This window comes from Trachypithecus francoisi, unplaced genomic scaffold (genome assembly GCF_009764315.1).
Source record: "Trachypithecus francoisi isolate TF-2019V2 unplaced genomic scaffold, Tfra_2.0 Contig01440, whole genome shotgun sequence".
NCBI lineage: Eukaryota > Metazoa > Chordata > Mammalia > Primates > Cercopithecidae > Trachypithecus > Trachypithecus francoisi.
In genome coordinates, this window is record NW_022681431.1 from 16,111,087 (window position 1) to 16,130,056 (window position 18,970).

Genomic DNA, 18,970 nt, shown 5'->3' on the forward strand with positions numbered 1-18,970 from the left:
TGGTGTGAGCCTGGTGGTCCTAGCTACTTGGGAGGATGAGACAGGAAAATCACTTGAGCCTGGGAGGTGGAGGCTGCAGTGAGCCGTGATTGTGCCACTGTACTCCAGCCTGGGTGACAGAGTGAGATCCTCAAAAACAAATAAACAAACAAACAAACATCAGCTTAGCATAATCACATACAAATTCTATGTGTGTGATTCTGTGCATTCGTACACATACTTATGTTTATATATACACACAAAGATTTTTAAAAATAATTTTACGCCACACAATAACCTAACTAAACAAAAAAATGATTTTTTTTGGAATAAAATGGGAGTTCAGGACAATAAAATACATATTATCTTGAGAAGTGATCGTTAAATTGGATAAAAATCTATTAAAGAACCAATGAGTGCTGTGATGCACTCGTTCCCCTCCAGAACTGAAGGATTTATTTCCCCACCTGTTGGAAGGCTGCTGGGTGACAGTCACAAGCTTTAGAGAGCTGCCTTGCCCAGGGTCAGACCTGGCGGGGGTGGGTAGGCAGCTGGCGCCCACTGGTCAGTGTGGAAGTATAAAGACCAGACCCTCTTTCCCGCTTCCCCCTTGCCACAATGTGAGACAAATGATGTGGTTTGGATCTCTGTCCCCACCAAATCTCGTATCAAATTGTAATCCCCGGCTGGGCGCCTTGACTCACGCCTGTAATCCTAGCACTTTGGGAGGCCAAGGCCAGTGGATCACTGAGGTCAGGAGTTTGAGATCAGCCTGGCCACCATGGTGAAACTCCATTTCCACTAAAAATATGAAAATTAGCCAGGTGTGGTGGTGGGCGCCTGCAATCCCTGCTACTCAGGAGGCTGAGGCAGGAGAATCGCTTGAACTGGGAGGCAGAGGTTGCAGTGAGCCTAGATCGCGCCATTGCACTCCAGCCTGGGTAACAGAGTGAATTCTGTCTCAAAAAAAAAATTGTAATTCCCTATGTTGGAAGCGGGGCCTGGTGGGAGGTGATTGGATCATGGGGGTGGTTTCTCATGGTTTAACACCATCTCCCTAGCACTGTCATCAGCGGGAGTAAGTTCTTATGAGATCTGGTTGTTTAAAAGTGTGTGGGACCTCCCCTGTCTCACTCTTCCTCCTGCTCCTGCCACGTAAGATGCCTCGTCCTGCTTTGCCCTCTGCCACGATGGAAAGCTCCTTGAGGCCGTCCTAGAAGCAGATGCCATTGTGCTTCTTGTACAGCCTGCAGAACTGTGAGCCAGTTAAACCTCTTTTCTTTATAAATTACCCAGCCTCAGGTATTTCTTTACAACCAATCTAAAGCATCCCGGCAGCCTCAGGGAGTCCTGTGCGGTCAGTGGGGACCTCACTGAGACTGCATTCCAGCCCAACTTCTTCCTTTATCCCACATCTGCCCCTTTTCTCTTCTTTTCCTTTTATTTCCTTCCTTTCCCAGGTGCTAATCCAGAAAGTCCTCTCCAGTCAACACTCTACATGCTAATCTCAAAATCAGCTTCTCTAAAAATCGAACTGCAAGAGGCAGTCAGGAAATTTTTTGCCTCCTAAGACACTTTTCTTCTCCACAGCTGCTAAATTGATCAAGATTCATAATTTTTCGAAGAAAATTTCTGAAAATGAAGGAATCCAATGAACGCCTATTTGAATTCAAGTCACTTTTTCTTGTGTGTAAAACCTTCACAATTCTATGGGAAGACAGATTTCAAAATGAGACCCTGAAGTTTTGGTAGGGGAACCAGATAAGCTATTATACAAACTGTGGGAGAGTTTCAACCATTGCAAACAGGTGCTGAGTAAATTATGTTTAGCTGGATAAAAACGATTTTCTTTCTTTCTTTTTTCAGAGATAGGGTCTCTCTCTGTCACTCAGGCTGGAGTGCAGTGGTGCAATCGTGGCTCACCCCAACCTCCAACTCCTGGGTTCAAGCGATCCTCCTGCCTCAGCCTCCCAAGTAGCTGGGACCATAGGCATGCACCACCATGCCAGGCTAATATTTTATTTTACTTTTTTTTTTTTTTAAATAAAGATGAGGTCTCACTATGTTGCACAGGCTGGTCTTAAACTCTTGGCCTCAAGCGATCCACTGGCTTCACCCTCCCAAAGTGCTGGGATTACAGCTGAGAGCCACTGTGCCTGCCTCTCAAAATTTTTTCAATAGATTTGTTTGGTGTTCATGGCTAGATGAAGGCTGAATCTTTCTCTCCCTCTTTCTCTGCCTTTCCTTTTGTTTCTACAGGTCCCTCTATTTTTTTTTTTTTTTCATTCTCTTTCCTCTTTCCTCATTTCCTTTATCATTTTCCTTTTTCAGTCTCTCTCCATTTTATTTCTCACTATTCCGATCTCTACCTTGGCCCTTCTGTTCCTTTCCTAAAATTGCTCATCAGTAGAAACTGATTTGACTAGAAATACAAAGTACTGAGCAGGAGGGTTCAGGTTGGATGACAGCTTTGCCAAGGGATGAGCCCATCTGTTGAGTTTAGAGGGGCAGAGGGGCAAATCCAGGCTAAGGACACAAAGATGAAGAGGCAGGAAGACAAGAGTCAATGAAAGAGGTACCAGGGAGTAGACCTGAACTCTGATTCAATTTCCTTTCCTTTCCTTCCTTTCCTTCCTTCCCTCCCTCCCTCCCTTCCTCCCTCCTTCCCTTCTTTCTTTCTCTCTTTCTTTCTTTCTTTCTTTCTTTTTTTTCTGAGACAGAGTCTCACTCTGTTGCTCAGGCACTGGAGTGCAGTGGCACAATCTTGACTCACTGCAACCTCCACCTCCTCGGTTCAAGTGATTCTTCTGCCTCAGCCTCCTGAGTAGCTGGGACTACAGGGGTGCATCACCACGCCCGACTAATTTTTATATTTTTTAGTAGAGATGGGGTTTCACCATGTTGGCCAGGCTGGTCTTGAACTCCTGACCTCAGGTGATCCACTCACCTTGGCCTCCCAAAGTGCTGGGATTACAAGCGTGAGCCACCAGGCCCAGCCCTGGCTCTATTTCTTGTGCTTCAGGAACCAAACCAGGTTCCTAGGGGTACACAGAGAAAAGATAGAATCTCAACTCTTCATGCCTGGGAGTTGACTGGGAAAGCCAGTAAATAATGATGAGAGCAAAGAAAAGGAAGCAGGACGCAGGGGTAGGCTTCACAGAGGAAAGGACATTTGAATTGACTCAGATAGGAGGCAACAGCGAGAGCATATGCAAAGGCATGGAGGTGTGGGACAGCAGGGTTCACCTGGGGGCCCTGAACTGGGCCTAGGCATCGGATGTGAAGGAGCAGTGGCAGGGATGGAGCCGGGAAGTTGGCTGAGGTCAGACCATGAAAGATCCTCAATGCTATGCCTGGGGGTGTTGGAATTTACCCTTGGGAGTAGAGCCTATTACCGGTTTCACATAATAGAATCGGAATCTTAGAAAGATCTCTCTGGGACCAGAATAGAGGATGGATCAGCAGGGACAGAGGCAGTGAAACCAGTTAGGGGGTGACTGCAGTATACTAGGCAAAGGGTGCAGACTGTGAGCTGAGAATGGAGCTGGAAGTAGATAGGCGGGTGGAGAAGAGAGGCCTGAATGAGAGATCAGGAGGAGGACTCAGAGTACTGGAAAGCAAATTACATATGGTGGCAAGGGAGCGTTGGTAGACACTTCTCTGTGTGCCTCTCACACTGAAACATCTTGGCATGCCAAGGATGTACAGGCCTGAGTATTCGTGGCTGAGCACGGTGGCTCACCCTGTAATCCCAGCACTTTCGGAGGCCGAGGCAGGTAGATTAGGAGGTCAAGAAGTCGAGACCATCCTGGCCAACATGGTGAAACCCCGTCTCTACTAAAAATACAAAAATTAGCTGGGTGTGGTGGCATGCGCCTGTAGTCCCAGCTACTAGGGAGGCTGAGGCAGGAGAATTACTTGAATCCGGGAGGTGGAGGTTGTAGTGACCTGAGATCACACCACTGCACTCCAGTCTGGTGACACAGTGAGACTCTGTCTCAAAAAAAAAAAAAAAAAAAAGCAAGGCCCTGAGCATTTGTGACTTGGGCCATTCTTGCAGGTTGTGTCTGCAGTAGGGCAACCTTGAGGGATGAGGTAATGCCTCCCTTTGGGAGCAAGAGCAGGCTTACTTACTGCTTACTTTGAAAAGCAGTGGATGCCCTGGGCTCATTGTTCCTCAGCTGTGGTTCAAACCACTGTGTGTGTAGCATTTATCTGGGCCCTATGCGTCACACCTGTGGGACGGGGAGGACCAGCAGAACCCATGCAAACATAATGTTCATGCCACATGCTGCTTGTAAGTAAAGTTGTTTTTGACCCAAGAATCTCATCTTTTATTGTGAAACAGCAGAGTCTTCTATTCCATAAGTCACAGGCTAACTTTTTAGCTTGTAATCTGGGGGAAAATCAAATCCTAGACTGGACAGGGAGAAGCAGAATTTCTGGCTTGAGTGACTTGGTATAAAGTAGTGCCTCTCACTGGGGGAGTAACTGGTATGTAGGAGCGAGAAGATGAGGCCAGTTTTATACATGGTGATTGTGCTTTCCTGCCAAATAGGTGTGGTCCTTGTATACAGTGATTGGTCACTGGAGCTTACAGACCTGTTGGTAAATTTTGTCCCTAACTGAAGCAGGAATAGAAAACCCTAGAGGTTGGTCACTCTCACACCACAGCCGTCCACCATGATCCTTTAGTGTGTTCCGCTGGCACCTTCCCAGAGTGCAGGTGGAAAATAAATGTCTTTGTTGTTGTTGCTGTTGTTGTTGAGATGGAGTTTCCTCTTGTTGCCCAAGTGGGAGTGCAATGGTGTGATCTCGGCTCACTGCAACCTCCACCTCCCAGGTTCAAGTGATTCTCCTGCCTCTCAGCCTCCCAAGTAGCTGGGATTACAGGTGCCCACCACCACGCCCAGCTAATTTTTTTTTTTTTTTTGTATTTTTAATAGAAACGGGGTTTCACCATGTTAGCCAGGCTGGTATCGAATTCCTGACCTCAGATGATCCGCCCGCCTCGGCCTCCCAAAGTGCTGGGATTATAAGCATGAGCCACTGCACCCGGCCATGAAAATAAACATCTTAAGAGAATCTGAGTAATGTGAATAATCAGCTGAAATGCATTCTTTTTATATATCCTATTAAATGTGCGGCATTACCCAGCAACCTCAACTATACCAACAAAACCGGGTTTTGGGGAATGCCATGGACCACTCTCTCCTTTCTCAGTTCTGGTGGTTCTAGGGAGAACAAGCGATGGAAGAAAAAAGGCAAGTGGGGTGGGAGAGGAAGGTGACAGTGGGCAAAAGAACAAATCCAAGACATTTTCTTCTTGGGCAAGGACTCTGTGTCTATTGCCAGCTTTGCCCATATAGCAAGGGTTCAGTAAAAGTTTTTTTTTTTTTTTTTGAGATGGAGTCTCGCTCTGTCACCCAAGCTGGAGTGCAGTGGCCAGATCTCAGCTCACTGCAAGCTCCGCCTCCCGGGTTCACGCCATTCTCCTGCCTCAGCCTCCCGAGTAGCTGGGACTACAGGCGCCCGCCTCGTCGCCCGGCTAGTTTTTTGTATTTTTTAGTAGAGACGGGGTTTCACCGTGTTAGCCAGGATGGTCTCGATCTCCTGACCTTGTGATCCGCCCGCCTCGGCCTCCCAAAGTGCTGGGATTACAGGCTTGAGCCACCGCGCCCGGCCAGTAAAAGTTTTTGAATATCTTCATTTTGGTTTTTGTTCATCCATTACACAATCCTAAATAATTCCTGTTCATATTTTGGTAAGTAAAATTTTAATATCTTTTTTCCTTTACGTCATGGATTCAACTGATAAAACAGTTCTAGTCACTTACCCGGTCATTCAATAGCTGATGGTTTAGGGGTGTCCAGGTGCTCATCTTTGTCTGCATTTTGGGACCATCTATGTTTTTTGGAGGTGCAAATGCCATCATGAAACAACTGGATATCCTTCCATAAGAAAAACAGCACCTATCAGAAGAAGTGAATCATATAACCCTTAGAAAAAATTTACTAATACCGGCTGGGCATGATGGCTCACGCCTGTAATCCCAGCACTTTGGAAGGCCGAGGTGGGCAGATCACTTGGGGTCAGGGATTTGAGACCAGCCTGGCCAACATGGTGAAATCCTGTCTCTACTAAAAATAAATGTAAAAAACAAACAAACAAAAAAACGCTGGGCGTGATGGTACATGCCTGTAATCACAGCTACTAGGGAGGCTGAGGCAGGAAAGTCACTTGAACTCGGGAGGTGGAGGTTGCAGTGAGCCAAGATGGCACCACCGTACTCCAGCCTGGGCAGCAGAGCGACACTCCACCTCAAAATAAATAAATAAATAAATAAATAAACCAATACTAATACCATATAATTTTGTAGTATGTTGGCAGAGGGAATGGGGTGGGAAGAGCATTTATTGGGGGCATCTTATACGTCAAGCACTTCATATGTCTCCTCAATGGAAGCGCACAATTATCTGGTCAGGTGGTGGGTTTTAACTCATTTTACACATGAGGAAAATTTGGCTTATTGATGTCACCCTGTCCAAGGTCATACAGATAGCAAGTGGTGGAACTGGTAGTCGGACCCAGGTCAGTTTAATGCCACTTTATTTTCACTGGACTCTGGGGGGAAATCCAGAATCACTGCTAGCTAAGGACATACTATATTGGCCAGGAAGAGAAGTATTTTAAATTTAAAATCATCATGTAATATGAAACACTTCATTCTTGTCCCTTGTGATATTAACTCTCCTCCTCCCCTCTTAACTTCCAGATATCCAAGTAACAAGAACTCCTGCCTGAGAGCGTATTAAAGAGGTAGCATGGCGGGAGAGATAAAGCCAAGGTTTTGGAAATGAACAGATTTGAGTTTATTGGGGGAAATTTGCTATTTTTAGTTATCCAGTATATGTCTGCCTCCTTTTGATTAAAGCACTTTAATTTTCAGGAGGAATTACTTTTCCCTCATTGTTTAGAGCCTGATGGTTTAATTAATTAAGGTAGCCTGTCCTTCCCTAGCCAAGAGATGGTCATGAGACCAAACTAGGCCAACTGGGCTGACAATGGCTTATTCTTATTCTTATTTTATTAACTGATTTATTTATTTTGAGATGGAGTCTTGCTCTGTCACCCAGGCTTGAGTGCAGTGACACGATCTCGGCTCACCACAACCTCCGCTTCCCAGGTTCAAGCGATTCTCCTGCCTCAGCTCCCCTAGTAGCTGATTGAGAGTAGTTCTGATATATACACTCAGGGTTGCAGGCTTCTGCATTTTCCACTCTCTGATGGTGGGTTTCACAAGGACAGGTAGCAGAGATGGCTAATGGGACCAGGGCCTGCTTGCCTGATCAATGGGCTCCACAAATGACCCCACAGCAACACATACTGGATATTTTTTATTTTTTGAGAAAGAGTCTTGCCCTGTTTCCCAGGCTGCAGTACAGTGGTACAGACACAGCTCACTGCAACCTCCACCTCCCAGGTTCAAGCGCTTCTCCTGCCTCAGCCTCCCGAGTAGCTAGGACTACAGGCGCCTGCCACCATGCCTGGCTAATTTTTGTATTTTTAGTACAGAATGGGGTTTCACCATGTTGGCCAGGCTGGTCTCGAATTGCTGACTTCAGATGATCTGCCCACCTCAGCCTCCCAAAGTGCTGGGATTACAGGCACAAGCCACTGTGCCCTGCCTTGGATAATTTTTTTAAATCATTATTTTTTGGCTGGTATGGGATTTTCCCAAACACTATCTGAGATCTTTGAGGTTCTCATTTGACATGTAATACTCTCTCTCAGGAAGATAAAGTCCACATTTTAAACCCCCCTAGGTGTCAAGACAATGCCTTCCTGCAGTTGTCTGCTGCCAATATGCCACTGGAATGAGGGGCGCTCAGATCAGCACTCAGGTTCTTTTCAGCCTCAACAGCTAACTATCTGAGACACATTTAGGTGAGTTACTAAGCCAAAAGAAATGATTTTATTACAGTAATATTAACTGGCAGCTAATGATAAAAGTACATGTGAGCAAGCCGGCATGGTGGCTCATACCTGTAATCGCAGCACTTTGAGAGGCTGAGGCAGGTGGATCACCTGAAGTCAGGAGTTCAAGGCCAGTCTGACCAACATGGTAAAACTCCATCTCTACTAAAAATACAAAAATTATCTGGGCATGGTGGCACACCTGTAATACCAGCTACTCAGGAGGCTGAGGCAGGAGAATCGCTTAAACCTAGGAGGTAGAGGTTGCAGTGAGCTGAGGTCGCACCACTGCACTCTAGCCTGGGTGACAGAACAAGACTCTGTCCCCCGCCCCCAAAAAAAAAAGTTATAGACACAAAGTGTAGCCTCTGAGCCTAGCTCTCCCCAGCTAAAAAGTGATATATTTGTTTTTGTTGTTGTTATTTATTTTCTACATTTCTTCTTCTTCTTCTTTTTTTTTTTTTTTTTAGAGTTTTGTTGTTGTTGCCCAGGCTGGAGTGTAACGGTGCTATCTTGGCTCACTGCAACCTCTGCCTCCTAGGTTCAAGTGATTCTCCTGCTTTAGCCTCCCTAGTAGCTGAGATTACAGGCATGAGCCACCAGGCCCAGCTAATTTCATAGTTTTAATAGAGACAGGGTTTCACCATGTTGGTCAGGCTGGTCTCAAACTGCTGATCTCAGGTGATCCACCCGCCTCAGCCTCCCAAAGTGCTGGGATTACAGGCGTGAGCCACTGCCGTGTCTGGGCTACATTTCTTCTTTTTAAACTAGTTTTTTTGTTGCCTGTAATCCCAGCACTTGGGAGGCTGAGGCAGAAAGACTGCTTGAGCCCAGGAATTTGAGACCCGACTGGGCAACATCGTGAAATCTTGTCTCTACACAAAGTAAAAAACCCAGAAAATTAGCTGGGCATAGTGGTGCACGCCTGTGGTCCCAGCTACTTTGGGTAGGGGCAGAGGGCTGAGGTGGGAGAATCGCTTGGGCCCAGGAGGTTCAGGCTGCTTGTAAGCTGTGATTGCGCCACTGTACTCCAGCCTGGGCAACAGAGCAAGACCAATTTTTATTATTTTAAAAAGAGCAATTTTATTATTTTAAAAAGAGCAATGTTTTATTATTTTAAAAAATAATAAAAACATAAAAATTAAATGAGTTGTTTTGAATCCTTTCTTAAGAGCTACATGGCTCTTGCAGAATATGATGAAAGCTATGAATTCTCCCCCTAGAAAAATGCACATACGCACAAAATTTTGCTTACCCCTGCTCTATGCTGAACGACTCTCTCCTTTCCAGTTTGTGTAGGAAACCATGTGACTGATCCTAGGCACGTTCTTCTGAATGAGGACAAGTAGCTTTCCTTGGTAACTCCCCCAAGGGCCTGCACTGGTTGTTTTCTTTTTCCTGGTTCCTCAGAGCTACATGTCACTTAGATTAGACTTTCTTTCAACCAGCTTAAAGATAGATGGGTTTTCAGCAGATGGGCCTGGCCCCGGGAAGCAGCCCTCTTGGTCATATAGGCCAATGTGGATGTCCTGCTTCGTCTCTTGCTATTATCCTTTTACAGTATTTTCCTCCTTCCATTCCAGAAGACAGGCAGTATGTGTATTTGCATGCACATATGTGTTCACAGAACAGACCACTTGCTATTATTATGACAGATTTTTTTTTTTCTTTTGAGATGAAGTCTCACTCTGTTGCCCAGGCTAGAGTGCAGTGGCGTGATCTCGGCCTGCTGCAACCTCCGCCTCTGAGGTTCAAGTGATTCTCCTGCCTCAGGCTCCCGAGTAGCTGGGATTACAGGCATGCACCACCACGCCTGGGTAATTTTTGTATTTTTAGTAGAGATGGGGTTTTCCCCATGTTGGTCAGACTTGTCTTGAACTCCTGACCTTAAGTGATCCGCCCACCTTGGCTTCCCAAAGTGCTGAGATCACAGGCATGAGCCACTGTGCCCAGCTACAGAGATTTTTATATAACACATACAAAACATAATTGTCCCCACTTAACAAAACAAAGCAAGTTGTCATCCCCTCCTTCCACAGATGTCTTGCTGTTGCTTTTTTGTGATCTCCTTCCCTGTAAGGACTACCTTTGAATATTCATCTTTTTCTTTCTTTTTCTCTTTTTTTTGCGGGGTGGGGGGGGGCAAGTCTCACTCTATTGCCCAGGCCGGAGTGCAGTGGCACAATCTTTGCTCACCACGACCTTTGCCTCCTGGGTTCAAGCAATCCTCCTGCCTCAGCCTCCCGAGTAGCTGGGATTATAGGTGCCTGACACCATAACCAGCTAATTTTTGTATTTTTAGTAGAGACAGGGTTTCAATATGTTGGCCAGGCTGGTCTCAAACTCCTGAACTTGTGATCTGCCCATCTTGGCCTCCCAAAGTGCTGGGATTGCAGGCACAAGCCACCGCGTCCAGCCAAATATTCATCTTTAATTTTTCTTAGAATTAAAATACAGAAAGAGGGCCTATGACCCTAGTTCTTGACATATGGTTCTAGTCTCATTTTCAATAGCAAGGATGGGTCCTCTGGCCACATACTTCCAATCTGATCTTCTAAGCCATTTTTTTTGTTTGTTTTTGACAGGGTCTTACCCTGTCACTCAGGCTGGAGGGTAGTGGTGCGATCACAGCTCACCATAGCCTCGACCTCCTGGGCTCAAGCAATCCATGTCAGCCTGCCAAGTAGCAGAGAATATAGGTGTGCACCACCACTCCTGGCTAATCTTTTTGTATTTTTTGTTGAGACAAGGTCTTGCTTTGTTGCCCAAGCTGGTCTCAAACTTCTGGGCTCAAGCAATCCACCACCTCAGCCTCCCAAAGTGCTGAGATTACAGACATGAGCCACCACCTCCTGCCTTAAGCCATTCTTCACACTGTCATCATTATTTAACCACCTTACTAAGTACCTACAAGGCAGATGTTAGGGGTACAAAGATAAAAGTCAGCTTTAATAGAGCTCACAGTCTCCTGTCAGGTATTTTTTAAAAGACCAGTTGATCAGGTCACTTTTCAGCTCTAAACCTTCAGAGGTTCACTGATGGCTACAGGATCCAGACTTCTTGCATGGAAGTCTAGGTCTGCCATGATTTTACCTCCATCTACCCTTTCAGCCTCACTGGGCTCCACCTTCATGCACTCTCTGCCCAGATACACTGAACTCATGGCCACTCTGAGAACGTGCCACACAACTCTGATGATTCTTGGCTTATGTGGTCTTCTGGTGCTCACTGCTCACCTGAATCATCACAGTAGTATATCATAGGTATTCAATATTTGTTAAATCAATAGAAAAAATGACTACAGCAGTGGAAGTGAGGAGCAGTTTAAGGATTAAAACTTGTAGAAATGTTTGGGAGGCTGAGGTGGGTGAATCACTTGAGCTCAGGAGTTTGAGATCAGCCCTGGCAACACAGTGAAATCCTGTCTCTACCAAAAACAAAACAAAAACAAAAAATTAGCAGAGCGTGGTGGCGTGTGCCTACAGTACCAGCTACTCGGGAGGCTGAGGTGGGAAGATTGCCCTGGGAGGCAGAGGTTGTAGTGAGCCAAGATCATGCCACTGCACTCCAGCCTGGGGGACAGAGTGCGACCCTATCTTGAAAAATAAAAAACCACCACCACCACCACCACCACAACTTGTAGAAATGTAGGCCAGGTGTGGTGGCTCTTGCCTATAATCCATGCATTTTGGGAGGCTGAAGCAGGAGGATCTCTTGAGCCCAGGAGTTGAAGCCCAGGAATTCCAGACCAGCCTGGGCAGTACAGCAAAATCCTATCTCTACAAAAAAAAAAAAAAAAAAAAAAAATTGCCAGGTGTGGGTGTGGCGGTGGGTGCCTGTAGTCCCTACTCAAGAGGCTGAGGTGGAAGGATTGCTTGAGCCCAGGAGTTCAAGGCTGCAGTGAGCTATGATTGCACCACTGCAGTTCAGCCTGGGCAACACAGCAAGACCCTGTCTCAAAAAACAAAAACAAAAACAACCAACCAAAAAAACCAAAAAACAAAACCCTTGTAGAATTGTAGAAATGTAGAGTGAAACTCAGAACATGATACTGGGCTCTCGGGTTATATGCAGAGTTCACTGAGCAGAATAGGACAGGGTCTGTCTGCTAACAGAATTTACCCATACACTGTAATATCATCAGACAAGGGAATCTCAAATTATCAGGAAATTATCAAGAAATAGGATATGGGTAGATTTAAATACGAATTCATCGTCCGCTTAACTAGTTTTTAAAAAGCAAGAACTATAATACAAAGCAAAGAGCTAGTGCTTGGTAGGCATATAATTATCTGTGGGTTGTTAATTTCACAAGTATGAATATCTGGCAGTTGCACTGTAGCCCAAATGAGAGGGTACAACGAAATCCCCAGGAGCACTGACAAGGCTCATGAGAGACCCAGGAGCTTTCCAAAGAGAGTCTCCATCTTTTTCATGCACTGCCCACAGCTCTCACCTCTTTTAGCTTGTCTCCCTCTTCAAGCCTCAAGCGCTGACGTTGCCACAGTTGCATTAGGTCAGCTTTTCTCTGACTCCCTCCAGCCCCTCACCCCTCCCAGCTTCCAGCAAGCCCAATCACCGTCTATAAATCCCGTCGCTGGCATCCGGGGTCTCTTAGGCAACAATGTGTGGGCTCTTGATTGGCCGCGAGATCCAGGAGGGCTGGCTACAAAATTGGGCACAGGGATAAAATTAACAAGTGTGGCGGCCGAGAGCGTGGGAGGGACTGCAATGTCTCAATATAACCCTAGAATGAAGATGCGTCGAATCCTGAAACAAGCAGCGTTGAAAACCTTCATTCAAGACGTAGTGTGTCCCAAATCAGCCCTACCTACCTACGGAGCATGTCCAGTCACATTGTCCTGGTCACTCCGGAGCTGTGAAATGCAGGCTCCACTGTGCCAGGTTTTAAGAGTGGCCAACAGGTAAACAGAGGGTTGGAGGAAGAAGAATTTGAGACTGGTTCAATGAAATAATAGCACCTGCAACAGGAAGTGGAAGGATGGGGCCAGGAGGAATTGCCCAACACACAGACACACAAATGCTTAAATGCAAATTTCAATTTATTGGATTATAGAATTCAAGCTGACTGACAGATACACCAGGGAACCAGCAGATGGCATGCCCTAATAAGAATAACTAAATTTGGGAACTCTTAGAATCCCGTCCAATTCATTAAATTTATTGAGCGCCTGTCTTGTAATGAGAAGCAAAATGAGAATACAAGGATAAAAAAGAAATCTAAAAAGGAAGACTGGAAAGTGCAATATACAAATACCTAATGGAAGGCTCACACGGTTAACAGCTGTTATAGAGTTATGAACAAGTGCTGGAGGATACCAAAAAGTTCAAAATTCCGGAACAGAGGTCCTTTGGTCAATGTAAATCAGGTCTTATAAGCAGCAGTGAATAACAACAAAAAGCAAAACAAAACAACAGCAAAAAAGACTTTCCTCACTATCTTTGTTTCCCAAAACCAATAAGAAAGCATTCTCCTCCGACTTAAATGTACAAACCCTGTGTTTCTGTCGTGTTTTATAGTTTTTATTTTTATTTTTTAGGGGACGGAGTTTTGCTCTTATTGCCCAGGCTGGAGTGCATTGGTGTGATCTCAGGTCACTGCAACCTCTGCCTCTTGGGTTCAAGCGATTCTCCTGCCTCAGCCTCCTGAGTAGCTGGGATTACAACCTTGCCACCATGCCTGGCTAATTTTTTTGTATTTTTGGGGGAGACAGGGTTTCACCATGTTGGCCAGGCTGGTTTCAAACTCCTGACCTCAGGTGATCTGCCCGTCTCGGCCTCCCAAAGTGCTGGGATTACAGGCGTGAGCCACTGTGCCTGACCTGTTTTATAGTTTTTAAATAGGCAGCATTTGTGTATCTCCAGTTTGAAAAGAAAAAGTGAAGCTCATAGAAGTTGTTGCTTTCCTTAGATTAAAATGGATCAGTAAGTGGCCAAACTGAAATTAGAACCTAGGTTGTTTGAATTCCAGCCTAGGGATTTTTTCCACATGACCAGGTTGTACCTAAATGAATAAACAAAGCCTTGGGGAAAGGGGCGGTGAGGGGGTGGCCTGGGGGAGGTACTTAGATGCAATACTAAATTACCATGTATTACCAGTTAGCTTTTATGGTTTCAAAACGGGTTCATCCAGAAAGAGACCAGTTTTAACAATGTCGGGAGTGCTGTCTCTCTATGAAGTTCCCGCTCATTAAAGACTTCGTATTGGTGGTTACAACATGGAATCAAAGAGAGATGGGATCATAGAAAGCATCTCCTTTAGCCCTGTTGGATTTTAATATTTTCATCCCTGAAAAGAAGGTTTCTTTCTTCTTGCCTCTCAACCAACACCTTCTGGGCCTCCTGTCCTGCCCTTTCTCATCAGACTACTGTCCTCCCAAAAGAATCTGAGCCACACCGTCCACACTGTCTTTGTTCACAGTGAGCACATAGAGCTCAATGTCTGACACTGCAACATTACTTTTTATTTATTTATTTATTTTTAAGAGACAGGGATGGCTTTGTTGCCCAGGCCGCAGTGTAGTGGCACAACCATAGCTCACTACAGCTTTGAACTACTACTGGGCTCAAGCAATCCTCCAAGGCTAATTTTTTAATTTTTATTTTTGTAGAGACAGGATCTTGCTATGTTCCCCAGGCTGGTCTCCAACTCCGGGCTCAAGCGATCCTCTCTCCTCGGCTTCCCAAAATGCTGGGATTACAGGCCTGAACCACATCACTCAGCTCCAAATATTAATTACTTTTAAGGGGGACATTTCGAACATAAAGAAAAGTTTGGACACTTTCATAAGAAACACCCTTGATTCTCCACGGAGATTTTTTTAAAATGTTACATTTGTGTGTATTTCACAGATACAGGAGAAGCTTCTTGTGTCTCATTCCCAGGTCTCATTCCCTTCCCTGCCTGCCTAGAGGCAGTCATTGTCACGAAATTGGTGTGCAGCCTTTCTGTCCATTTTTAGGCTTTTATTATATGTACGTTTGCCCTCATAAACAATGTATAGTATTGCTAGTTTGTTTTTTTTTCTAAAGAGGCATAATCACTTACATATCTTGTGTTCCCCCCCACCGAATCAATGTTCTTTTTCTGAGATTTAGTCATGCTGATACAGTGGTGATCATTTCTTTTTTTTTTTTTTTTTTTTTGAGGCGGAGTCTCGCTCTGTCGCCCAGGCTGGAGTGCAGTGGCGCAATCTCGGCTCACTGCAAGCTCCGCCTCCCGGGTTCACGCCATTCTCCTGCCTCAGCCTCCCAAGTAGCTGGGACTACAGGCGCCCGCCACCTCGCCCGGCTAGTTTTTTTTTGTATTTTTAGTAGAGACGGGGTTTCACCATGTTAGCCAGGATGGTCTCGATCTCCTGACCTCGTGATCCGCCCGTCTCGGCCTCCCAAAGTGCTGGGATTACAGGCTTGAGCCACCGCGCCCGGCCAGTGGTGATCATTTCTACGTCATTCCCACCTCCCGATGTTGAGCTATGATGTGTCCCATTCCCGACAGTCTTTACAGGATGGTGGCTAAATTGAATAAAAATGCACCTCCAAGCGCATCTCCGGAGGTTCCCCAGCTACAAGGGATCTGACACACACAGATTTCCCCCACACTATCTGCCCCCTCACTCACTCTCCACAGAGGCACCGCTGGCTCCAGAGGATACACTGCTCTGCCTAGAATCAACCTAAGAATCAATATTATTATTATTATTATTACTTTTTTTTTTTTTGAGACGGAGTCTCGCTCTGCCGCCCAGGCTGGAGTGCAGTGGCCGGATCTCAGCTCACTGCAAGCTCCGCCTCCCAGGTTCACACCATTCTCCTGCCTCAGCCTCCGGAGTAGCTGGGACTACAGGCGCCTGCCACCTTGCCCGGCTAATTTTTTTGTATTTTTTAGTAGAGACGGGGTTTCACCGTGTTAGCCAGGATGGTCTCGATCTCCTGACCTCGTGATCCGCCCGTCTCGGCCTCCCAAAGTGCTGGGATTACAGGCTTGAGCCACCGCGCCCGGCCTCAATATTATTATTATTATTATTATTATTTTTTTTTTTTGAGACGGAGTCCCGCTCTGTCGCCCAGGCTGGAGTGCAGTGGCTGGATCTCAGCTCACTGCAAGCTCCGCCTCCCGGGTTTACGCCATTCTCCTGCCTCAGCCTCCGGAGTAGCTGGGACTACAGGCGCCCGCCACCTCGCCCGGCTAGTTTTTTGTATTTTTAGTAGAGACGGGGTTTCACCATGTTAGCCAGAATGGTCTCGATCTCCTGACCTCGTGATCCGCTCGTCTCGGCCTCCCAAAGTGCTGGGATTACAGGCTTGAGCCACCGCGCCCGGCGAATCAATATTATTTTAAACATTGTTTACTGCACAAGTATTTACTTATTAGAGAAACTGAAACTGTCATTTCAGATCTCATTTATCATGCCTGTTCACACAGCTCACCTTCTGATGTGCAACTCTAGGTCTAAGTTCAATACTCTTCAACATTTACTTAACACGTATCAAGCCCCTTTCTAAAAATAATTGTAAAACACACACAACGTAAATGCACCATTGTAACCATTTTTAAGTGTACAATTCTAATAGTGCTAAGACCATTCACATCGTTCAATTTCTTTAAGTTCTATGTGCTACCGAATGAACAAAATGATACCCATGCAATCTAGGTTCACGAGGAACGAAAAAGAAGAGAAAGAAACGGTTAAACGGTGCAGTGAAAAGAAAAATAGCCCTAGGTTGGGATGAATCCAGGCCCTGTTGTTAAAACGCTGCATGGCTTTAGGTAAATCACCTAACCTTTTGGGGCGTTCTTTTCCTCGTCTGAAAAATGAGAGGTTCAGTTTAGATGATCTTTAAAAATTCTTTCAGCTTTAAAGCCGCTTATGTAGAAAAGGAGAGGAGAAACATTTCCTAAGGAGCAAAAATTGGGGCGCGCACCAGTAACGACCAGCTCCACCTGTTTCCAAAGGTCTTGGCCAAGAGGCTATGAACTATCCCGGGCGAGTAGCCTGTCTGCCACGCTGTTTCGCGTGGAGCTCTGTAGCAGACCAGAGCTCCTGCACCCCATGCCACCCTCAGCATCCGGGCATCTGCCTCTTGAGCACCCCAAATCCCCAGGTCCGGAGGTCGGCACCTCTGGTTCTCAGACCAGGTGTAGGTGGTCCTGCAATCACACCTCCGCGCTGTGTTAACAGAGGAGGGAGTGCATTGCGAGGAGGCCCCCGAGTGCATCTCAGATGAGCGCCTCCAGGGCTGGGAACCAGCACGCCGGAGCAGGGCAGCTCCAGGCGTCACTCAGGGCGAGAGGCAGAGAACAACGAGACGCGCCTGGCCAGCCCGGTACGCCCAGACTCCGGCAGGGAGCTTTCGGCCGAGCGTGCTCAGTGCGCCTGCCCCGTGCGTGCGCGCGCGCTCGTGCGCTCGCTCCCCGGGCCGCGCTCCCTGGCGCTCGCGAAAGCTTGCTGTCGCTGGGAGGCGCGCGCCGGCGGTCCTCCGCCGCTCCGGGTACCTGAGGGACGCGCGGCCGCCCTCGGCTGGCGGTGCAGCCCCCACCCCTTTGGAGCCAGACGCCGGGGTCTGAGGTGAGCCCCCCGAAGCGTGTGGGCCCCTGAGCCGGGGCAGCGGGAGAGGGAGCGGCGAGTGTCGAGCCCGCGAACGCGCCGCGCGGCTGCCTGCTGCTCCGCCTCAGCCCGCGCCGAGGAGCCAGCAGCAGCCCGGCGCCTCCTCCTTACGGATCGTTCCTCTCGTCGCGGCCACAACAAAAGCCTTGGGCACCGGGCTGTGGCGGGCGGCGGAGCGGGGGGCCGGGCCCGCGGTGGCGGCGAGGGGCCTCGGGGACGCCTAGTTTGGGGCTGAGGGCTGAGGGGGGAGCTGCCCCTGGAGACGGTTAACCCTGTCAGCCCAGAGCCCGCGCTCGGCAACCTGTGCGAGTGTGGACCGCGGTTCGCTCGCCTCCACCCCGACCCAGACCCTGCGCGCCTAGGAGAGGGGCCCAGCCGGAACCGGCGGCAGCGCTGGGCGCCGGGGGGCGTGGGCGGAGGACAATGCGCCGGTGGTTCCCTGCTGCCCAAAGCGCGCGCCGCCAGGCTCCGGGTCAGCTTTGGGCCCACCTTTGCCTGCCCACGTCTGAAAGTTTCCCTGCCGGTCCGTCAGTTTGCAAAATCCTTGCTCCCTTCCGCGAGCTTCCCCCGGCTGCCTCCTCCGCGGGCTGTGGGTTTGCCGTGGGATGGCCGCTGCTGGATGCCCGAGGGTCCGCATCTGAAATCAAGTTGTTGTGAAATAGCCTACAAGGTTAAGGAGCTTTGTGTCCTTTCAAGACATGTAAACATCTTCCTAGAGGTGTTTTACATCCTAGCAGTCTTGAGTTCGATCCCTCTATTGTAAGATAAGCCAAGGGGGCTTTTCTTGGCTTTGTTTTTAAGAACAAAAGCACGTGCCATGAATTGAGGCAGAGGAGTAGACTTCAGATTTAGAGAGATCGGCCCCATGAAGGAGGTTCGGCGGTTTGCCCAGTGTAGAATGACTCTTTGAATTTTGGTCCCCGTCTGGATTGAGGGAGATGCAGCAGCAGTACAGCAGAGCAGCCACATCAGTGACTGCTATGGGAAAGTGTTCAGACACGGCTTCATCTTAGAGAAGTAGTTCTGATCGGGAATGCTTATTGATGGGAACTGAGTTACTTTGTAAAGCTAGTATGATATGAGCAAGAAAACAAAGACCTGACTAGCCCTGGGGATGTTACCTCCTTCTCTCATCCTCCTTTAGTCTTTGGTGGGGTGCTGTTGCCGTTCCTGCATTTTAGTCTGGAAAAGGAATAGAAATCCTTAGTTCTATTATTAAGAAGTGGTTACTCCTGAAGATAATGCTTTCCGGCTTTACTTTTAAACAAATCAATACTATCTTTTTCCTCCAGAAAAAAAGAAAACCCACAAAGATTAAAAAAAAAAAAAATCAGAGTCGGAGAGCCTAGGAAAGAGGTGTAAGAGCTTGACTGGGCGGGGCTGGA

At 47.3% G+C, this 18,970-nt stretch overlaps 2 protein-coding genes across 8 annotated transcripts in view; one reads left to right on the forward strand and one right to left on the reverse strand.

Annotated features, from left to right (window-relative positions):
• The window catches only part of FBXO16 (F-box protein 16), a 63,542-nt gene extending 50,997 nt beyond the window's left edge, over nt 1-12,545 (reverse strand). For 3 of the 5 annotated variants that reach the window (XM_033229447.1, XM_033229472.1, XM_033229463.1), the window contains exons 1-2: nt 12,413-12,512; nt 5,816-5,951 (exon numbers count right to left, since the gene is read on the reverse strand). In XM_033229447.1, the coding sequence (XP_033085338.1) occupies nt 5,816-5,914 (99 nt within the window). In that variant the 5' untranslated portion in view covers nt 5,915-5,951; nt 12,413-12,512. Of the gene's footprint in view, nt 1-5,815; nt 5,952-12,412 lie in introns of all 5 variants that reach the window. The other 2 variants (XM_033229455.1, XM_033229483.1) reach the window with 1 other exon arrangement.
• A 4,844-nt stretch (nt 12,546-17,389) lies between these two features.
• Nucleotides 17,390-18,970, forward strand: part of FZD3 (frizzled class receptor 3) — a 71,294-nt gene continuing 69,713 nt past the window's right edge. For 2 of the 3 annotated variants that reach the window (XM_033229494.1, XM_033229512.1), the window contains exon 1: nt 17,390-17,546. The gene's annotated coding sequence lies outside the window, so the exon portion shown is untranslated. The remainder of the gene's footprint in view (nt 17,547-18,970) is intronic. The other variant, XM_033229502.1, reaches the window with a different exon arrangement.